This window comes from Oncorhynchus gorbuscha, linkage group LG06, assembly GCF_021184085.1.
Source record: "Oncorhynchus gorbuscha isolate QuinsamMale2020 ecotype Even-year linkage group LG06, OgorEven_v1.0, whole genome shotgun sequence".
Lineage (NCBI taxonomy): Eukaryota > Metazoa > Chordata > Actinopteri > Salmoniformes > Salmonidae > Oncorhynchus > Oncorhynchus gorbuscha.
The window spans coordinates 40,787,560-40,810,835 of NC_060178.1; the positions used below are offsets into that span (position 1 = coordinate 40,787,560).

General features: G+C 43.2%; 1 protein-coding gene across 4 annotated transcripts in view; it reads left to right on the top strand.

The window, feature by feature from the left end:
• The window catches only part of LOC124037969 (potassium voltage-gated channel subfamily C member 1-like), a 147,059-nt gene that overhangs the window by 88,995 nt on the left and 34,788 nt on the right, over nt 1–23,276 (top strand). For 3 of the 4 annotated variants that reach the window (XM_046353288.1, XM_046353287.1, XM_046353285.1), the window contains exon 3: nt 10,162–10,365. In XM_046353288.1, the coding sequence (XP_046209244.1) occupies nt 10,162–10,365 (204 nt within the window). Of the gene's footprint in view, nt 1–10,161; nt 10,366–12,989; nt 13,116–23,276 lie in introns of all 4 variants that reach the window. The other variant, XM_046353286.1, reaches the window with a different exon arrangement.

Sequence of the window (23,276 nt, forward strand, 5' to 3'; positions counted from 1 at the left end):
GACGCGATCCGGACACACAGTTTGAAATATCAAAATTAACTCTGAACCAAGTGTATTGATTTGGGGACAGGTCGAAAATCATTCAACATTTGTGGCAATTTAGCTAGCTCGCTAATTTGTCCTGGGATAAAAAAACATTGGGTTGTTATTTTTACCTGAAATGCACAGGGTACTCTACTCAATTAATTACAGATAAAATGATAAACCGAGTTTGTTTCTAGTAATCTCTCCTCCTTCAGGCTTCTTCTTGTTCTTTGTACTTTACTTCTGATTCCAAATTATTTTAAAACTAAATCAGGGTTGGGACTGACTCATATTAATGTGAGGAGTCTGATGCTGAAAATGGACATGATAAAAGTTTAGGTTCACACTGCTGACAGATGTCGTAGTTCAGTCCGAAACCCGGTTTAAGAAATCTGTTCTAAATCAGTCTATAGGCTTGGATGGTTATAATGTTTATCGATGTGACCAACAAAGGGGGAGGTATAACCATCTATATTAGACAGATATGTGGTTACTGAACTAAGGTCTTTATCTAATCCAAAACAGTTAGAGTTTTTAGCATTGAAACTGCAGTTAATCGAAAGCTGTGAACTTAGATGTAATAGGATGCTATAGACCTCCATCTGCAAAAGTAGAATCCCTGGATTCTCTGGCTGAACTGATGCGTGGTTCGGGGGAAAAATGAAATGGTCCTCATGGGCGATTTAAACTGGGATTTATGTCCAAACTGACGCAATAAGAGGACTGTGCAATACACTGAATTTGACTCAAATTATAAATGCAGTCACAAGACTCAATCCAGAAGACATCCCTAAATCAACACTTATTGGTGTCATTCTAACTAACAATCCGCATAAATACTCGGCCGTTGGTATGATTTATGTGATCATTGTCCAGTTGGTTGCATTAGAGACACCAAAATCCTCACTTGCAGATTTGAACAATAAAAGGCCAGCAAATTGATAGGGGCACCTCTTATAAGTATCTATGGATTTGGTTAGATGAAAAGTTGAATTTTAAACAGCACATTGATAACCAAGAAACTGACGTTGAAATTGGATTTCTATTTTAGGAACACATCTTGCTTTTCAATGTTAGTCAGAAAGGATCATGTTCAAAGCACTTAAAAAAAAACAGTGCTAGATTATTGTGATATTATCTAATTGCAGGCCTCAGCAAGTACCTTAAACTCTGGACACAGTGTATCATGGTGCTTTAAGATGTATTACAAACACTACATTAGATCACCCATCACTGTGATTTGTATGCTATGGTGCAATGGACCTCTCTCTCCACCAGGAGACTAAAGCACGGGTACACCTTTCATCCCGTTCATCCTAGAATAAAGTTAGGGGAGGTTACTGTCCTTGCCTGTTTTTAAGACTCTGATCGACGCCACATATGTGATAGCTGTAGTTGTTTCTAATCTTCAATTGTATCTGTAATTTGTGACACTGTCTTTTGTATGTATTTAGTATTTTTCTGTAATATCTTATGTACACGCTGCTATTTCCCTGTTTTGCCCTTTTAACCTCAATGGGTCTTACCAGGTTAAATAAATACAAATAAATAGTCTAGGACTAAGCTTAATATGTGTCTAGGAAACCGGCCTCTGAAGTCTAAGGCCGTGTCCGAATACCCATAAATAGTCCTAAATAGTAGGTCTTTTGATTTTGTGAAAAGTTTTATATAGGGATGCGCAATATATCAGTAAGCATGTCAGAATCGGCATCAGCCCGATGTCTAGTTTAACGGCGATGTGCAAAACCGATGTCAAAGCTGACTTGCATACCTATATAACGTAGGTACATGATGTAATGATGCTACGAAGAATTTAGCGCTACATGTGCAACACAGCATTCCTAACCTAACCCACAATGTCTGCTGTGTGGATCGAGCAGTCAACAAGTCAAGCAGTCATTTGAAGGAGTAAGAACATTTCAGCGAGACAACTCAAAGGCGAAATCCATTAATGCCAAGATAATGGTATTCATTGCCCTTGACAATCAACCCTTCTCTGTCGTGGATGATGTTGGCTTTTGCAGAGTGGTCGAGCACCGGTACACACTACCAAGTAGGCACAATTTTTCCAGATGTTGCCCTACCGGAGTTACACACTATTGTTGAAACTCACATTCATGAGCTACTTGCTACTTGCTAGAAATAAGCTCAACTGCATTTGCAGCAGACGTGATAACTTGTCATGGCATTGAAACGCCTGCTCAACAAAAATGCCAACACAGACAGTTGAATTAACTTGGAAAAGTATTCTACTAGAGGCCGTGAACAAGCGATTCTGTGACATTCTCACTTAGCCTCTACTGTGTCGCCACCATGCTCGATGCTAGGTACAAGGACCGCTACTTTGATGCAGACAAGAAACAGGGTTTACGTGAAATGTTACAGACACACCGGGACAAGATGGAAACAGACACAGTGACAGTTCGCCACGAGGAAGAGAGGCCACGGACAGACAGAGCTGAAACTTCACTGCTGGACATTTATGATGAAATCCTGGTTGAGAATGAACAAAGGAACAACGAAACAGCACAGCAAGTAAGTGAAAGAAATAGGTTTTGATTATGTTTTACTGGTAATGAGGACATACGTAAAAGCCAACAAAATATATTTTTTGGTCAGTGTGGTGTGTGTGTGTGTGTGTGTTTCAACTATTTAACTACTAGAATGATTAAAAGGCAGCTAAAATGTTAAATATCAGTTATTGGCATCATTTTTCTTTGGCAAGGAGCACATCGGGTATCGGCCAAAAATGTAATATCAGTGCATCCCTAGTTTTATACTATGTGAAATTTCAAAAATCAATTGAACATTAAATGCCGGATGTCATACGCATTTTGACTTTTTTTCCTAGTAGAATTCTCTACACACTATTGAGGAAGAGAATAGTCTTTTCACACCCATGAGTGTTCGACAACAGCTGAAAATGAACTAATAGAAATTAGAACGAGAAAGTAAGTAAGCTATATACAGGGTCATTTCCAGGGTTAGTACCAATAGCATATTTACAATGAAAAATGTAGCCTGACATGTTGCTTTTGTATTGTTTTGAAATGTCCCAACAGTCTATGCTGCTAAGAAGAGCAGAGCTACCTCCCCGAGTGCATCTGGTCTCCATGTTGCCTCCACACAATAGTTAGTCAGATGTACTAAACCTGCCATCAAAAACAACAGCATCAAGGAAGATAAAATATGGCCTTTTCTTTTTTCTAATATGCTGTCAACTGGTGTGTGGCTGTATCCTAATGCAGGTATAAACACGCAAATACAACCGATATTTACAGATTCATCCAGAATATCAGTGTTCTAACATGTAGCTATTTGGACATGAGCGAGAGGAAGATAAGAAGAGGTAAGGAGGGACAGACTGTATAGTGATCTTCGAACTTCAGTTTTGTAGTTGGTAGAGTGAGTGATCTTCATGAAGCCTCTTACTTTAATGAATCTTTGACCTCTTAATGTTCCGACGCCCCCTGGCTCCACTACCAGGTGTTGCCACAGCATCGTGTTATAAAGCCTGTTTGAACACACACAGTCTTGTTTTGAACGCTTTTGTACAAAATAATAAAATGCAGTATGACAGGATATTTCTTAACACAGCTCTTTATAAGTGGCATGTTCACGTATCTCATACAATGATCAACTGACCATGACCTCACCACCTGGGTGGTCTTAACCAATCATAGCGCAGTATGATACTGTGGTAAAATGCATCCAACTACAATTCACTATGTTTACACATATGGATATTACATCCCCTTTCTTTTATAACAAAAATATATATTTGTTCATATTCTAAGCGGTTCTTTTGAATACATGCTCTGTAGTTTGAACTCAAGGTAAGTAACAATTTATACTGCATACTGCACCAACTGAATCAACATAAAACAAATGATTCAGCATACTGTTACTTTTAGAACAAAGGAATCTCAGCAACTCAGCTTTCTCGGTAGCAATAACATCTTAAAATTTCAAACAAATACAATACCAAAGCATTTCAAGTCAACTTTTCAATAACAAGTTTACAGTCTGGAACTGTTTTAGGGCAGCGATCCGCCTACACCTTTTGACATTTCACAGGTCTAGGACAGCTCTGGGCTTGACCTCTCTTCCTGACCTTGTGCGATATGATGCTGAGCATGCTTCTGTGTCAGTCAACAGTTCTTGTGGTGTTGCAGGTAAGTATGGTATATGTTGTGTTGTGTGTGTGTTTAGTCCATCACTTTCTCTTTCAGGGGAACAGTTCACCTCGTCAGTGTATTGTTCTTTTGTGTTCAGTAGGAGGCGACGATTGCCTCGGTACACCGCTCCTTCTGCGGAGCGGACGTGATATGAATGTTCAGTGTCAGCTGGCTGGATGGCGACTGCTGGTTTCCAGAGGCCATGCTCCTGGATTCTAACTGGCTGTGGTCTAGCTGACCTGTCATAGTATCGCTTTTGTTGTTGTCTCTGTGCACGTTTTTCATGCATTTTCTTGTAGCCTACGACCTCAGGTTGCAGCTGCTGGTTGGTGCTGGGAATGACTGAGCGAAGTCCGTGCCTCATCAACAGCTGGGCTGGTGATTTTAGGTTGTCAACTGGAGTGTTGCGGTATTCAAGGAGACTGAGGTAGGGGTCTCTCGTCTGCGTTTTGCTTTGTCCATGAGTGATTTATCAATCTGCACAGATTTTTCGGCAAGGCCATTACTTTGAGGGTAATGTGGGCTTGTGATGATGTGTGAACTCCCATGCTTTTATGAAGGATTAAAAGTCATTGTATTTGTAACCGGGGCCGTTGTCAGATATTAAAGTCTCTACAATGCCATGCCTGGCAAAAAATTGCTTTCAGCTTGTGTATCACAGCTGCAGATGTGGTGCAGATTGGCCCTGGTTCAATCGTGATCGAGTCTTTCACTTTCTGGAAAGCAATGTCGTGTTGCTTGTCCCAGAGAAACTCACTGGACTGCTTTAGCAGCTGACACAGGGGTGCCTTACCATTGGAAAGGCTGGGAGCGAACTTGGCTAGGTAGTTGACCATGCCAAGCACTGTTTCCAGCTCTGCACGGTTCTTTGGTGGCTCCATTTTTTTGTATGGCTGAGATCTTCTATGGATCTGTCTTGATTCCAGTCGCTGTGAGAAGATGTCCGAAATAGCTGACCTCTGCAGCGCCGACTGTGCTCTTCTCGGGGTTGAGCCGGACTCCTCTCTCGAGGGACCTTTGCAGCATCGCACGGAGGTTTCTGTCGTGTTCCTCTTTGGTTTGACCATAGACAAGGATGCCATCCACAGTTGCCCCAACTCCGTCTAGGCCTTTGTACACTTTGCCGATCTTTCGCTGAAACTTGTCTTGGGCTGAGATAATCCCAAAATGCAGGCGACGGAACCTGTACCGTCGAAATGATGTGTTGAACGTTGTGAGCTTAGATGACTCTTCTGTGAGCTTGATAGCCCAGTAATCTGATCTGGCGTCCATGACACTGAAGTAGCGTGCTCCCGCTAGCTTGTGTGTGATTCCATCTAGCGTCAGTAAAGGGTAATGGGGGCGTTTGATAGCCTTGTTCTTGGGTCGAGACATACTCTGAGCTTGCCTGTGCGTGGTTTGTCCACCACAACTAACGTCGGTTCTGTAACCTTGATGACTATGTCAGATTGCTCCATGCTCTACACCTCTTTCCTCAGACGGGCGCTGAGAGCAAGGGGAATCTTTCTCGGTGGGTAGACCACAGGGGTTGCGTCTGGATCAAGGTGAATGGTACATTCTCTGGGGAATAATCTTATTCCTGTAAAAACATCAGCAAACATAGTCTGTCTCTACTGGTGCTGTCACTGGTAAAACAAGCTTGATGAGGTCCATGTCTAAACATTCTTTAAGACCTAGCACTGCAGGTGCTCTAGTGTCAACAACGTAAAAGTCCAACATCTTGTCACTTTCCTCGTATTTGCATTTGAAAGTGCGTGTGCCTTTTACTGGGAGCTGTTCACCACCATAACCAGTCAGTCTGCGCCTGATGAGCTGTAGCTCTCAGATGTCAAGCTGCGGTACTTATTCAGAGGAATAATGTTTACTTGTGCACCAATGTCTAGTTTGAACTTTAGCTCAGTGCCTTGTGTTCCTATCTCAATGTCAGCAAAGGCTTGTTCTGTCTCTGATATTCAATTTTTCTGTGTCACTGAATCAATAAACAGGTCATCAGCATTTTTCTCTTTAATTGACACTATCTTCACTCACTGTGTGCACTGTTTTTCCACGGTAAGTTCAGCACACTTTTGCAAAGTGACTAAATTTTCCACATTTTGTACACTGTTTGCCTTCAGCTGGGAAATTTCCCTGTTGGCCATACACTTTGTATCCACAGCATCCACATGTTTTGGGGCGTTTTGAGTCTGTGTCGCTCTGTTTTTGGAGTTATGTCTCTCTACGTTCTGAGGAGCGCTCTCTGTGCACCGGAGGTGTGCTTTGATGTCTGCACGTGATTGTTCACGTGATGCGCTCGTGCTTCCTCGCGAAACTGTTTTCATCTGAGCCAGTGCTAGCTCGTGAGATCTGGCTATGTCCGGCGTTAGCTCAGACCCAATATTCAAAAGTTTCTCTCTCATTAACGGTGAGTAATCTTATTCGCGGTTTGCATAATCACAGCCTTTCACAAGCAGACGCAGCTCAGTCACAAACTGTTCAGACGATTCGCTAACTCCCTGTTCTTTCTCATCGAATTTGTACCTAGCAAAATCGTATTGGTCTTCGGCACAACATATGCTTCAAAACGATCGTAGTATATTTTCAGTACCTTTGATTCAGCCTCGGTAAGTGTCCATGTTGTAAATATCTCCCCTTTTTCACCGATACAGAGGAGCAGGTAGCTGAACTTTTCCTCTTCTCTTTCCCTCAGAGGATCCGCGAACATTAGCTCCACATGCTGTTTGAACTTACTCCCAAGCATCGGGTAAGTTTGTAGACTCCCAGTCCATTCGAGGTGAAGGAACTCCAGCAAAAGCCATATTTTAGTCCTTTTACCCTGACACCATGTCTTGTTTTGCACACAAAATAATAAAATACAGGATATTTCTTAACGTAGCTCTTCATTAGCTAGCTATAAATGGTATGTTCACATGTCTTTTTTAATTTGTATTTTATTTTTATTAACAACAAATCAATACATAAAGCACATGAGGGAACACAAGCATACATAGATTACAAACAATGGACAATCTAGCTAGGGGGTACAATATCACATTACAATTACACAAGGACCTTAAGGGACATGAATATACTTACAATTCTAACAGCTTTTTTGTTAGTAGAGCATTTAACTGTCTTAAAATACAGTTCAATTTCTTTTTGTAGGATACGAAAATGTGGTTTTCTGTTTGTAAATTTACATTTGTGTATATGAAATTTGGCCAAAAGAATAATAAAATTAATTACATAAAAATGATTCCGCTTATTTCTATTGTATGTAAAGAATCCAAACAGTACATCTCCCACAATAGTGTAAAATATTCATAAATGTGTTCAATTATAAACCTACTGATGTCTTGCCACAGTTTTCTTACATGCATACAATGCCAAAAAAAGATGCACAACTTTTTCTGGGTGGTCATTACAAAAGGAGCAATTTGAGTTGATGTTTTCCTTAAACTTCTTCATATAGTGGTTGGCAGGATAATATTTATGAATAATTTTAAAGGAAACTTCCTTAATTTTGTTAAAAAGAAGGTATTTTTGTGGCAACATCCAAACTTTTTTCCAACAGATATTATCAATAAATCCATTCCAATAAGGCATGACATAAGGTATAGATACAACATCCTGCTGAAACAAGGATCGTAATCGCTCTGTTGTTGAATGGACCAAAAGAGAAACAAATCTTTCCTACTGATGAGTCAACAGGGTCAACAGAAGGTAGGCTCTGAGGGTCAGGTCTTGACATGTTCCTGAATAACATAGCAACACCTGAAGGAATGGCATCTAAAACAATTGCAAAATCTTTAGGTGTTACAGGACCTTGTAAAGTGATAAGAATTCTTTATAACTGAGTAAAATACCCTCTGCATTTACCAGTTGGCTCACCAATAGGATATTATTTCTGAACCAATATTCTAAATGTTCACATGTCTCATACCATGATCAACTGACCATGACCTCACCACCTGGGTGGTCTTAAAACTTCTTCAGGATTGGTGGGTCCCCGGCTGGACCTAATGCGTCTAGCATGAGGTTGTAAGTAACAAGAACATTTCCCAGGACATAGACATATCTGAAATTGTCAGAAAGCTTTAAATTCTTGTTAATCTAACTGCACTGTACACTTTACAGTAGCTATTATAGTGAAAGAATACCATGCTATTGCTTTAGAGTGCACAGTTTAGAACATGGAAAGTTATTAATAAACAAATTAGGCACATTTGGGCAGTCTTGATACAACATTTTGAACAGAAATGCAATGGTTCAGTGGATCAGTCATACACTTTGCACATACATTGCTTTCATCTAGTGGCCAAAATCTGAATTACACCTGGGCTGGAATAATACATTATGTCCTTTCTCTTGCATTTCAACAATGATTGTACCAAAATAAATACCAAAGAACGGTTGGTTTTTTCTTTGTATTATCTGCGGTCCTTCTGTAGCTCAGTTGGTAGAGCATGGCGCTTGTAATGCCAGGGTAGTGGGTTCGATTCAAAGAACGGTTGGTTTTTTCTTTTATTATCTTTCACCTGATCTATTGTGTTATATTACCCTACATTCATTTCAAATTTCCACACATTTCAAATGGTACCAAAAATATGCATATCCTTGCTTCAGGGCCTGAGCTACAGACAGCTACAGACAGTTTTCAGGGCGAAAATTGAAATAAATGGGTGAATTTTATTAACCAATCATACGGCGGTACGGTGGTAAAATGCATCCAATTACAATTCAGTATGTTTACACATTAATATTACACACACACACACTCGCTCAATGACATATACTGTACACATACACACATACACACCTCTCTCCCTCTCTCACCACTTTCCCTCTCTCTGTAATATGCTATTTACTGAATTTCTCTCTCTCGCTGTCTCTCTGTGTGTCATTGTAAGATTTGGCCCGCTGGGTTATTTCTGTAAATTGTTGAGCAGTAACTCAATTCTAATTAGATTTGACAGCTGTGTCGGAAGCTATAAGCACAAGTTACCCCGCAGCATCTCACCGCGAGTGTGTGTGTGTGTGTGTTTGTACGAGTGCGCATGTATGTGAGTATCTACACTCTGTTGTATCTCTCAGTTCCCCTTCTCTTTCTCGCCCTCCCGATTCTCTCACTCTCTCTTCTCTCTCTCTTTTGTAATGTGTGTGTTAATGTAATGATGCTCAACTCAGTGTGTGCTTGTGTGTGTGTGGACCTGGAGACGCTGGGTTCCTGCCTCCTCTCCTCCACTGCAGTGTTTTGGTCACATGATGAGCAAGACTATCACAGGACACTGATGTTCTTCTCCCCCCTCTTTGTCTCCTTTCCTTCTTCTCGCCTCACCGTCTTCACCATGTACAACCCGCACTCTCACTTTTAACAATCTCATCTCGTCTTATATTCATTTAACCCTCTATCTTCCTACCCCTCTCTCGTTCTCACACATCACCCTCCTTCCTCTGTCTCCTTCTTCGTTCCTGTCCTTCTCTACTTCCTTGTTCTTATTATCTCACCTTAAACCTAATTGATCTTGTTGTCATACCTTTCCCCACCCCCCCTTTTCCTGCTACTTATTTATTTCTCTGCCTTCTCTCCTCTCCATTTATCCCCCTCTTCTTACACATTCTTCCTCCTCCCCTTCTCCTCTTTCTACCTCCTCTTCACTTTATCTCTCCTGCCTTCCACATATTTTCTCTCTTTCGCCTCTCCATCCATTTACTTCTCCCTTTATCTCTCTCCCACCCTTCTCCTTCCCTCATTCCTTACACCCCACCCAATCACCTTATCTTTCTTCTTTCCTACTAATTTCTCCCTCTGTCCCTCCCTACCCTTTCTTCCCTCTCCCACCTCCTCACCCTTCTCTGTCGACCCTCCTTACCTTTTCTTACATGCCTCCTTGTCTCCCCCTCCCTCTGACCCATCCCCCCTATCTTTCTCCTCCTTCCCCTCTCTCCCCCCTCTTCTTCCCCCTCCTCCTCTCCCCTCCAGATTCCAAGCAGAATGGCGATGCGGCCAATGCAGCCCTGGCTAATGAAGACTGCCCCACCATAGACATGGTGCTTGGGGAGGAGAGGAGTCCTGCTGCTGGGGGTCTGGGCACCGGCGGGAGCCGTGAGCGCTATCCCCATGACCGCGCCTGCTTCCTCCTCAGTACCGGAGAGTTCCGTGCTACAGACGGCAACGTGAGGAAAGGTATGCCCAGGACAGGGTCAGGGCGGGGGTCAGAGTCAGGGGCTGCGCTCCGCCATACCCAAGGGTTCAGTAGCTCGACACTCAGCAGCTCAACACTCACTGTGTGCTCATGACACTCCCATACACACATATTCACACACACACAAACACGTACAGAGCTATACACTTCAGAGCTGGTTCAAGTACCTTAGGTCAAATACTTTCATTAAACTTAACAGTATTTGAGGTGCGTTTGATTCAGCTTTTTGTTTGCTTTTGGAACTATTCCATTGATTCCATCGTATCAGGCAAATGTAATCAAGTGCATCTCTTGGAATTATTTGACTTCCAATTCACACTTACATAAACACACACACACACTACGGAAACACTAGGTATTGCCCTACCACTTCTCCCCTGACCCCTCCCCCTTCTCATATTTCTCATAACCAATCATTTTACTGACAGTCACAGACCCCGCCCACAATATCCACAGGCTGTTTTGAGCTGTCTCACGCTCCAGACATTCCTATATGAACTGGGTTATGACACATTATGGCATAAGTGAAATATCAATAGATTGATATTTTGTTGGACCAGTTCCCACATGCTGTATTCAATGACATTGGCACCCCACGTCTACTACTGTATATGTAAATGTGCTGTGGTGCTTTCTAATGCCGTTCTGGACACTGGAGTTGTAAAATATCATATAGGTATTATTGCCTGAGTTCGGTACATATCAGTACATATCAGTACATATCAACAGTGCTCCATTGTAGCTCAGTTGGTTGAGCATGGTGCTTGCAATGCCTGTATAGTGGGTTCAACCATCCATACGTACAATTAATGCACACATGACTGTATGTCACTTTGGATAAAAACATCTGCTAAATGGCATTTATTATTATAATTATTAATTATATCGTTTTTCGACATACATGCACTTACAGGTACTCTATTTCAACCCACTGGTTTAGCTCTGCTTTTTCTTTCTTCAGCTTTAATGCACATTTTCACAGCCTGTTCTGAAATGAGATCTGTACGGAACGATCGCTGACTGAATAGCTATCACACTGCATCTGGCTGTCAATCTGTCTTCTACTGCCTGTCATCATGCTATCTATCCTATCTATCTATCTACACTATATATACAAAAGTATGTGGACACCCATTCAAATGAGTGGATTTGCCTATTTAATAAGTCACACATTGCTGACAGGTGTATAAAATCGAGCACACAGCCATGCAATCGCCATAGACAAACATTGGTAGTAGACTGTTCAAAATGAAGAGCTCAGTGACTTTCAATGTGGCACAGTCATAGGATGCCACCTTTCCAACAAGTCAGTTCGTCAAATTTCTGCCCTGCTAGAGTTGCCCGGTCAACTGTATGTACTGTTATTGTGCAGTGGAAACTAGGAGCAAGTGGTAGGCCACACAAGCTCACAGAATGAGACTGCACAGTGCTAAAGAGCATAGCACATGAAAATAGTCTGTCCTCAGTTGCAACACTCACTACGGAGTTCCAAACTGCCTCTGGAAGCAACGTCAGCACAGGAACTGTTCATTAGGAGCTTCATGAAATGGGTTTCCATGGCCGAGCAGCCGCACACAGGCCTAAGATCACCATGCCAATGCCAAGCGTCGGCTGGAGTGGTGTAAAGCTAGGCATCATTGGACTCTGGAGCAGTGGAAACTCGTTCTCTGGCAGAGGGGCTACCTGCCCATATGCTTAGGAATAATGGTCTGGGGCTGTTTTTCATGGTTCGGGCTAGGCCGCTTCGTTCCAGTGAAGGGAATTCTTAACACTACCCCATACAATGACATTCTAGACGATTCTGTGCTTCCAACTTTGTGTCAGCAGTTTGGGGAAGGCCATTTGCTGTTTCAGCATGACAATGCCCCGCCCCTGTGCACAAAGTGAGGTCCAAACAGAAATGGTTTGTCGAGATCAGTGTGGAAGAACTTGACTGACCTGCACAGAGCCCTGACCTCAACCCCATCGAACACCTTTGGGATGAATTGGAACGCAGGCTGCGAGCCAGGCCTAGTTGCTCAGCATCAGTACTCGACCTCGCTGTGGCTGAATGGAAGCAAGTCCCCACAACAATGTTCCAACATCTAGTGGAAAGCCTTCCCAGAAGAGTGGAAAAATGGGGGACCAACTCCATATTAATGCCCATAAATGTTGGTATGATATGTTCGAAGAGTAGGTGTCCACATACTTTTGGTCATGTAGTATTTATCTGTATCTATCATCTATCTATCTATCTGTATTGTGGCTCTCATTCTGGCTCTCATTTATTGGTCATGCTTTCTTCCTCTTTGTCTCTCTCTCTCCTCTCCACACCCTGTCTGCTTGCTATCGCTCCACCCATCCATTCATCCTCCTCTCCCCCTGCCCTCCATTTCTCCATGCTTTCTCACTGGACATCTTTTTTATTTACCTTGTTCCACTCACCTGCTTCTTCTTTCACCTGACATCCCCATGGTTCTACCTCCAACAATTCAACCCCTTCCACCTGCCATTTTGAACCTCAACCTAAAACTAACCCCCCGCCCGGCCTACCCCCGACGTCCCCGATCCCAAATACACTCCTCTACAAACCCCACTCCAACACTCCCCTCACAACAAACACCAGACGCTGCAGCGGCCAGCCCGGCATCCCCTCCAGGAGAGGAGTGGTTCAAGCCGGAGGGGCCTCTGCTACAGCAGGACCTCAATGCAAAGTCAGCCTCCTCCTGGATTAAACCATAGCGAATCAGAGGTAACACAAAAGACACATACAGAAGTTTGGTTGAAAGCACAATGAGCAAACACACAGTAACACAGTTCCACTCCCCCCACACACACACACACACACACACACACACACACACACACACACACACACACACACACACACACACACACACACACACACACACACACACACACACACACACACACACACACACACACACACACTCTTAAAAGGTTGTATGTTTAAGAATGCATGACAGTTAATTGCTTCTTCCTTTAAAGCTTTAAGGTTTGGTTCAGCATTTTCATGGTATATTATGGTGCTAAGTGTAGGGTGGGAGGGTAAATGTATGTGTGTTCATGCACGGGTCTGCGCGTGCGTATGTGTTTGTGTGCGTGTTCATGCGCGGGTGCGTATGTGTGTGAGTGTGTGTGAGTGCGCAGGTGCGTGTGTGCATGTTTGTGTGTATGCATTTAGTGCCCTCATGAATTGTTGGCACCCTGGCTGAATACTGTATGAACTCAAGAAGGCAGTGAAAAAATGTAATTGTTGTTTATCAGCTTGATCTTCCACTCAAAATCTCATATGAATCGAACCTTTAATTGAGTTCAAATTGATCAAAGAAAAACAAATGGTCATCAATAAGTAAATATTTTATTAATAAACATGCATGTCACAATCATTGGCTCCCCTGCATTTAGTACTTGGTGCACCCTCCCATTGCCAAGATAACAGCTCTGAGTGTCACGTTCGTTGTAATGAGCGGACCAAGGCGCAGCGTGCATAGAGTTCCACATGTTTATTAAAAATGAAACTCGCCAACAAAAACAGCAAACGAGATGTAAACGACTGGAGGGCTCACAGGCACTACACAAAAACAAGATCCCACAAACTAAAAGTGGAAAAAAGGCTGCCTAAGTATGATCCCCAATCAGAGACAACGATAGACAGCTGCCTCTGATTGGGAACCATACCCGGCCAACAAAGAAATAGAAAAACTAGAATGCCCACCAAATCACACCCCGACTTAACCAAATAGAGAAATAAAAAGTCTCTCTAAGGTCAGGGCGTGGCACTGAGTCATCTCCTGTAATGTTTGATGAGGTGGGAAAACACATAGGAAGGGATTTGAGACTATTCCTCCATACAGAAACTCTACAGATCCTTCAGGGTCCTTGGTCCTCGCTTGTGGGCTCTCATCTTCAGCTCACCCCACAGGTTTTCAATGGGGTTTTAGGTCAGGGGACTGGGATGGCCGTTGCAAAAGCTTGATTCTGTGGTCAGTGAACCATTTTAGTGTGGATTCAGAGGTATGCTTTGGATTGACCCCGTTTTAGCCACCTGGTAGAGGCAGACAGGTTTTGGCCTAAAATATTCTGGTGCTTGATGGAGTCCATGATGCCATGTATCCTAACAAGGTTCCCAGGGTCTTTGGAAGTAAAACATCCCCACAACATCACAGATATATAGCAAATATAGCAAACTCCAGGCACTTACGTTTGTAGTTTGGTGACAGCAGAGGCGGCAACCCTTCCAAATAACTTGTTGGCATAAAGGTGGCATCTAATTGTAGTTTTGGTGAGTTGGTGTCCCCAAGATGTAGCCAACTTTGGCAATTCTCCAACTGTGATCCTTGGAGATTTTTGTGCCTCTTGAACCGTCCTTCTCACTCTGTGTGGGGTCAAAATAAACTTGCGTCCTCTTCCAAGCAGGATTATCACTGCATCAGTTGTTTTTAATTTCTTAATTATTGCCCTAATAGTGGAAATGTGTATTATCAGGGTTGTAGCTATCATTTTATAGCCATTGCCAGATTTGTGAAGGTCAACAACTTTTTAAAATTGTATTTTTAATCTAATTTCATGTGTGTGTTCTCTGGCCTTTCCCATGTTGATGGATGACTAAGGGAGTTTAGCTGGTGTGTCGCCATCCCAGTGAAATAGGAAGTCATGGAAGGACCACTTAAGAGTTCCCAAAGAGTCAGATGAACTTTAAAAAGTAATATCTTAACCGGAATATTCCTCACATTAATTAGATTTTGTTCCTAAGAATTTCTAGGGTGCCAATAATTGTGACAAGCATGTTTTTGAATAAAATTATTATTTCTTGATGAATTTTTATTATTATTTTTAAATGTTTAAAAAAAAATCTCAATTACAGGTCAGATTCATCTTATCTTGAGTGTAAATTAAAGCTGATAAACAATGACATTTTGTCACAGTCTTTTTTCTTCATATTTTCCAATCATTCAGGAGGGCAGTGTACATCAACGCATGTTTGGAAATGTATGTGTTTACCCACATTTAACACAGTTCAACCCCAACTCTGGCTTAGCCTTTGGTCAATTTCATTCAGTTCAACTTCTGCACTTAACCTGACATTACACACACAGACAGACGCACAACCTTTAACCTCCATTTCTGCCCTCCGGATGACCCCAAACCCCCTCTCAGTTCCTGCAGACCAGTGTAGTCCTCTCTCTCTCTCCCCCACTCTCTATTCTCTCTCTCTTCTCTCGCTCTTACTCAACCTTCTCTTCTCTCTCTCTCTCTCTCTCACCACCAAAACGCCACAACCGTTTTCCACTGAGGGGTGAGAGAATGTGCCCTGAGCGAATGGGACCGATTAGACCTACATGACTCATTGGATCCAATAGAGGGAGAAAGAGAGGAAGAAAGAGAGGAGCCGGGCTTAATTGTGCAATGGGAGGCTAAATGGCGTTATGTAACGTGATGTGAGCGATATGATGGCCTCCCCCTCCTCATCTCTTCCCTCCCTCCATCCTTCCTTCCCTCCTTCCCAGAGACCTCGCCTGCAATCTCAGCACAGGCCTCCATTCAAATTCACCCTCTCAGAACTCCTCCACACACACACAACACACAGGATTTCTCACCAAATGTACTTGTAGCCTACCCCTTGACTCCCTGTCTTAGAGCACTGTTACACACCATAAACTGAGCACTTCATGACCCATTTGACCAATTAAACCACTACGCAACGCGACCAACATAACACAAGATTCTGATCGGGAGTATGTGGTTGTGAATGAGCTACGGTACATGTGTTTGGCTGTGGATGTCCCTCTGTCCATCGGTTAGAGCTGTGTGTATATATGTGTGTGTGTGTGTGTGTGTCGGCTGCGATGCTAGCCCTCTGTTCTCTGCAATGAGTGTGTACGTTTGTGAGTATGTGTGTTAGGACCACCATGGAGAGGAGGGTGGGGTTGTGAGGGGGACCATGTCTTCTGACGTGTCTGTTGTTGTCTCCCTCCTCAGGTTGTGTCGTGTCATGCGTTTGTATGTCGGCTCTTGTTGCTCTGTGTTACACTTGTCTGTCTGTCTGTCACTGTCCTCTACCCGGTCTCTGTCCGTCCGTCTGTCCGTGGTGTGTCCTGTGTTTTCCTTTGTGCTCCCTTTGTTTTTGTTGTCGTTTTTGTTTTGTGTTGCCGTGTCCTCTTCTCACTCCTGTGGCTCTTTACTCTGGTGTCTCCTCTCGCCTTACTCAGAGACACCAGTACAACTGCCATGTTTAGCCGTGTACAACCAGTCACACAAACAATACACAAATCCAAGATACTGTATAATCCATACACAATTGGAGAATTCTGAGAGAAAAAACTGTGACTCATTTAAATCCTGATGATTAAACCAAATCAGTGTTAACATGTTTGTGTCTCTATAAACTGGTAGCAGAGTAAAGGCCACTGGTGTGTTATGGTTCATTTCTTGAAGTAAAAGCTGGTTACTTCTCTCTGTTTCTGGAATTGCCCTCCACTCTGAGGTGACCAAAACATTGTTTCATCACAGTACCAGGGGGGTGCCCAGGCCCTATGTGCTAGTCCAGAGTCAGTCCTCTGGACTAGCTCTCCATTCTCCTTTACAACCCTAAACCAAGACTCTGGATCAGATCTTATGCCTGCTCCCTGCTCACCACAAATGTCCCTATACAAGTGGCATTGACTCAAGCTGACATAGTCTATACAGCAGTAGACCTATGAATGTTAGTGGCTGGAGTGGGGGATGCATTTGGCTGTGCTGAAACACTGTTCACAAGTTTTTATTATTTTATTATTATTTTAACCTTTATTTAACTAGGCAAGTGTGTTAAGAACAAATTCTTATTTTCAATGACGGCCTAGTAACAGTGGGTTAACTGCCTATTCAGGGGCAGAACGACAGATTTGTACCTTGTCAGCTCGGGGGTTTGAACTTGCAACCTTCCGGTTACTAGTCCAACGCTCTAACCACTAGGCTATCCTGCCACCCCATCTAGTGCTTTTTAAGGTGTGCTTCAGTCTTTTAGTGGGAGAGCACTAAGGCCAGGCTAGATCAAAACATATAGGTCTAGTCTAGATACTGTACACACTTTGGGAATGAATGGCTTACCGGCACTGGGCAGGTGTATAGCGCACCCCTCCACACACACAGTGTTACACACAGACACAGACAGACTGGCAGGCAGGCAGGCAGACAGACAGACAGACAGGCAGGCAGGCAGGCAGGCAGGCAGGCAGGCAGGCAGGCAGGCAGGCAGGCAGGCAGGCAGGCAGGCAGGCAGACAGACAGACAGACAGACAGACAGACAGACAGACAGACAGACAGACAGACAGACAGACAGACAGACAGACAGACAGACAGACAGACAGACAGACAGACAGACAGACAGACAGACAGACAGACTTACAACCAGACAGACAGACAGACAGACAGACAGACAGACAGACAGACAGACAGACAGACAGACAGACAGACAGACAGACAGACAGACAGACAGACAGACAGACAGACAGACAGACAGACAGACAGACAGACAGACAGACAGCTACTTGCAGTGCTAGGTAAGTGACGGTAGTAGCCGTACGGTCTTTGGTGACTAGCTGACTGGTGTTAGTGGTGGTTAGTGTGTTGAGCCACAGCCGCTGACGGCCCTGTAATAATAATAATAGAAGCTTCATCCACACTCTAAAAGCAAAAAAATACATCCTCCAAAAGCGCCCCAAAATGGCTGCCGGCCTTCCGCTTTTAAAGTGGGATATAGTGCTTTAAACCTCCCCTTCTTCTTCCTCCTCCTCCTCCTCCTTCTGGCGCTTCTCATTTGTTTCTGTGCCCAGAGTGGTTCTGCTGGTTAATGGCTTTATTTTATTGTGGTTTATTTTATAACACGTGCAGCTTTGACCTCTGTTGACAAATGCTAAAGTGCAGAGGACAGGAGAGGTTAAAACTTGGAGGCTTGGGCTCCTTACGTATATACCCTGCATCCCAATATCTTTCCTGACTCCTGAAGTGTGCACTTGTTCACTCCCTCTCATGGATTTAAAAGAAAAAGATTGGTATGCCTCAAGCATATGGTGGAAACTCTGTCCAATGCTTTTCAAATGCGCTGGGGGAAGCACAAGCTTACACTTCAGGAGAAAGGACATATTGGGAAGCAGCCTTTCTCTCCCTCTCTATTTAATATTTTCCTCTGATAAATATTGTATAGTTGTAATAGTGTAATTGGTGTGTTTGAGGGTGTGTGTGGATATTGTGTTGTGTTTTATGTACAATGATGTGTGTATAATTTGTTTATTGGTGGTTATTAGTTTCCTGTCTGTAATGTACTGTGGGGTTTTCTTGTGAGTTGTATTTTATTTCCCCCTCCTTTCCTCTCATTCTCTCTCTCTCTCTCTCTCTCTCTCTCTCTCTCTCTCTCTCTCTCTCTCTCTCTCTCTCTCTCTCTCTCTCTCTCTCTCTCTCTCTCTCTCTCTCTCTGGAAGAGAGCTCTCTCAAAGCATCTCTTTCATTTTAATAATATGTAAATATGTTGTACTCAAATCTCTCATGTAGTCATCATTCTGTCTCCCTTTTCTCCTTATTTCCCACTGTTGCCAAGGAAACAGTGGAAGAGAGCATTCTGGGACGCTTGTGCAAAGCATTCTGGGTTAGATTATTAAAATAATTCTTTCATTTTAATAATATGTAAATATGTTGTACTAGTAAGTAATCAAATCAGATAATACTACATGTAGTCATCAAACCATGCTCCCACAATGCACTGAGTTCAAGTTGTATTATTATTATTATTTATTCTACAGTGTTTGTTTATCATTTTACTATTTTGCTTTTTATTCTCATCATGTACTATTAATTAGAATGTATTATTTGGCGAAAGACATATCCTACACGCAGGTCCCTGAAAAGGCAAGCAGCGACAGAAACACTAGACCAGCAGACGGGAAACTCAATGGCATAATCCGTTATGGACCGTTCACCTTGGATTCCTGTGACCCTATTAACCCTAAAGCAGACAGCAGACAGCATCAGCCCTCAGGACTCTTATTGGAGCAAAGTGGCTTTGTCCTGTAAGAGCTGATCCGGGACCAGGGTGAATCTCCTCCCTAAGGTTTCCTAGTGGAGCAGAGTGCCTTTGTCCTGTAAGAGCTGATCCGGGACCAGGGTGAATCTCCTCCCTAAGGTTTCCTAGTGGAGCAGAGTGCCTTTGTCCTGTAAGAGCTGATCCAGGACCAAAGTGTTCCCCTGAGAGCAGCTTGAGTGGCACTTACGGTCTGTCAGGCTCTCTGCTTTTAAAACACTGGAGTAGTCCAGGAGTGCTTCCAAAATGGCACCCTATTCCCTATGCAGTTAACTACCCTCAATGTGCACTGGTTAAAAGTAGTGCACAATATAGGGAATAGGGTGCCATATTTGACTGGAGTGGGTTTGTTTAGAATTAGTGGTCTGTTCAATTAATCTCTCTCATGTGCGCTGTTCCAGTTGATCTTGATGACAAAAGAGACCCCCTCCAACGCCTATTCCCTAGGGCTAAGCGGATGGGAGCAGTTCAGGTTAATCTCGAGGGGCGCAACCTTCTTCTTGTCTTCTACCATTGATTTCCCCCCGTAGACACAAAGCACCACCGCCATTAGGCTGTTGCTCTCTCTGTGCTGCACTCGGAATCATTGATGGACAGAAGGAGATGCCGTTCCACAATGGTGTTCTGTCTCTCTCTCTTCCCCTCTCCCTATTTCTCTCTCTGCTTCTCACTCTCCCTCTCCCTCTTTGTCTCTTTGCCACTTTGTACCCCCCTCTCCCACTCCCTTTCTCCCCTGGAGGTCTATATAGCTTGGTATGTGCTGCAGTGAGGTTAAAACTGCAGATCAAAGACAAAGATAATATTGCACTTATATTGCTAATATTGACCATTGAACAACAGCTAATCTAAAAAAAAATGATGCTGTACATGACAATACGCGCTCAACCCCCCTCGATATAAACCAATGATATGTATTTTAGAATCAGCAGGTGAAAATACTGTATGCAAAATCAGGCAGGCACGATTATGCATAATGTCAACAAATAGACTTGGATATCATTTATTTTATTCAACCTTTATTTAACTAGGCAAGTCAGTTAAGAACAAATTCTTATTTACAATGACGGCCTACCAAAAGGCAAAAGGCCTCCTGCGGGGCGGGGGCTGGGTGTAAAAATACAAAAAATAAGTAATAAATATAGGACAGAACGCACATCACGTCAAGAGAGACAACACAACACTACATAAAGAGAGACCTAAGACCACAACATAGCAAGGCAGCAACACATGGCAACACAGCATGGTACGGAGCAACACTACATGACAACAACATGGTAGCAACACAACATGGTAGCAGTACAAAACATGGTACAAACATTATTGGGCACAGACAACAGCACAAAGGGCAAGAAGGTACAGACAACAATACATCAGGCAATGCAGCCAAAACTGTCATTAAGAGTGGCCACGTGAGTCTTTGAATGAAGAGATTGAGATAAAACTGTCCAGTTTGAGTGTTTGTTGCAGTTCGTTCCAGTCGCTAGCTGCAGTGAACTGAAAAGTGGAGCTACACAGGGATGTGTGCTCTTTGGGGACCTTTAACAGAATGTGACTGGCAGAACAGGTGTTGTATGTGGAGGATGAGGGCTGCAGTAGATATCTCAGATAGGCGGGAATGAGGACTAAGAAGGTTTAATAAATAAGCATCAACCAGTGGGACTTACGGCGGGTATACAGAGATGACCAGTTTACAGAGGAGTATAGAGTGCAGTGATGTGTCCTATAAGGAGCATTGGTGGCAAATCTGATGGCCGAATTGTAAAGAACATCTAGCCGCTCGAGAACACCCTTACCTGCCGATCTATAATTTACGTCTCTACGTAATCTAGCATGGGTAGGATGGTCATCTGAATCAGGGTTAGTTTGGCAGCTGGGGTGAAAGAGGAGCGATTATGATAGAGGTACCAAGTCTAAATGTAACTTTAGCCTGCAGCTTTGATATGTGCTGAGAGAAGGACAGTGTACCGTCTAGCCATACTCCCAAGTACTTGTATGAGGTGACTACCTTAAGCTCTAAACCCTCAGAGGTAGTAAACACACCTGTGGGGAGTGGTGCATTCTTCTTACCAAACAACATGACGTTTGTTTTGGAGGTATTCAGAACAAGGTTAAGGGCAGAGAAAGCTTGTTGGACACTAAGAAAGCTTTGTTGTAGAGTTTTTAACACAAAATCCGGGGAGGGGCCAGCTGAGTATAAGACTGTATCATCTGCATATAAATGGATGAGAGAGCTTTCTACTGCCGGAGCTATGTTGTTGATGTAAATTTGAGTAGAGTGTGAGGCCTAGGATCAAGCCTTGGTGTACTCCCTTGATGACAGGCAGTGGCTGAGACAGTAGATTTTCTGACTTTATACACTGCACAGAGGTAGTTAGCAAACCAGGCCAAAGACTCCTAAGAGACACCAATACTCCTTAGCCGGCCCACATGAATGGAATGGTCTACCGTATCAAAAGCTTTGATCAAGTCAATAACAATAGCAGCACAACATTGTTTAGAATCAAGGGCAATGGTGACATCACTGACGACCTTTAAGGTTGCAGTGACCGATCCATAACCTGAGCGGAAACCAGATTGCATACCAGAGAGAATAATATAGACAGCAAGAAAGCCAGTCAGTTGATTATTGACAAGTTTTTCCAACACTTTTGATAAACAGGGAAAAATAGAAATAGGCCTATAACAGTTAGAATCAGCTTGATCTCCCCCTTTAAATAAGCAATGGGAACCTCCCCAGAAAGGAGAGAGAGGTTAAAAAGGTTGTAGATAGGCTTGGCGATGAGTCAAATAGGAATCCTGACTTAATGAAGTGGTGATTAAAGAGCTCAGCCATGTGCTTCTTGTCAGTAACAACCATATCATCAACTTTAAGGGACATGGGCAGCTGTGAGGAGGAGGGTTTATTCTCTAGGTCTTTAACCGTTTCCCAGAATTTATTGGGGTTAGACCCACAGAGAGAGAACTGCTCCTGAAAGTAACTAACTTTGGCCTTCCGGGTAGCCTGAGTGCACTTATTTCTCATTTGCCTGAACAAGAGCCAGTCAGCTTGAGTAAGCGTGGGCTGAACCTTTAGCCAAATGCAATTCTTGAGGTGGAGTAACTCTGCAAGATCACTGTCGATCCAAGGGGCTGATCCTTTTTTGAATTCTCATTTTCTTTATGGGGGGGTGTTTGTTAACAATACTACTGCAAATATTTAAAAAAGAAGGTCCAAGCGTATTCGACAGAGGGGATCAAGCTGATTCTATACCATTTTACAGAGGCCAGTTCATGAAGGAAGGCTTGCTCGTTAAAGATTGTTAGCAAGCGTCTATGACAAATCAGGACAGGTCGTTTCACTGAGCAGCTATTGCGAACACAGGCTATAAAACAGCGATCACTAAGGTCATTACAGAAAACACCAGACTGATACCTATCAGGATTATTTGTGAGGATAACATCAAGAAGAGTAGCCTTCTCTGGGTGTTTGGAGTCATACTTTGTGGGATTGGTAATAATCTGAGAAAGATTTAGGGAGTCTCATTTCTTTAGGACTTGGTCAGGTGGTTTAAGCATGTCCCAGTTTAGGTCACCTAGCAGGGACATATTCAGACTTAGTGTAAGGGGCCAGGAGAGAGTTTAGGGTACAGGCCGGTGCTGATGGAGGACGGTAGCACCCAGCAACAGTCAACAAAGTGCTATTTGAAAGTTTAATACTTAAAACCAGCAAATCAAATTGTTTGGGGACAGACTTGGTGGAGACAATCGAGCACTGAAGGTGTTCCTTGGTAAAGATTGCCCCTCCCCCAGCTTTGGAAGATCTGTCTTGCTGAAAAAGGTTATAACCAGAAAGGT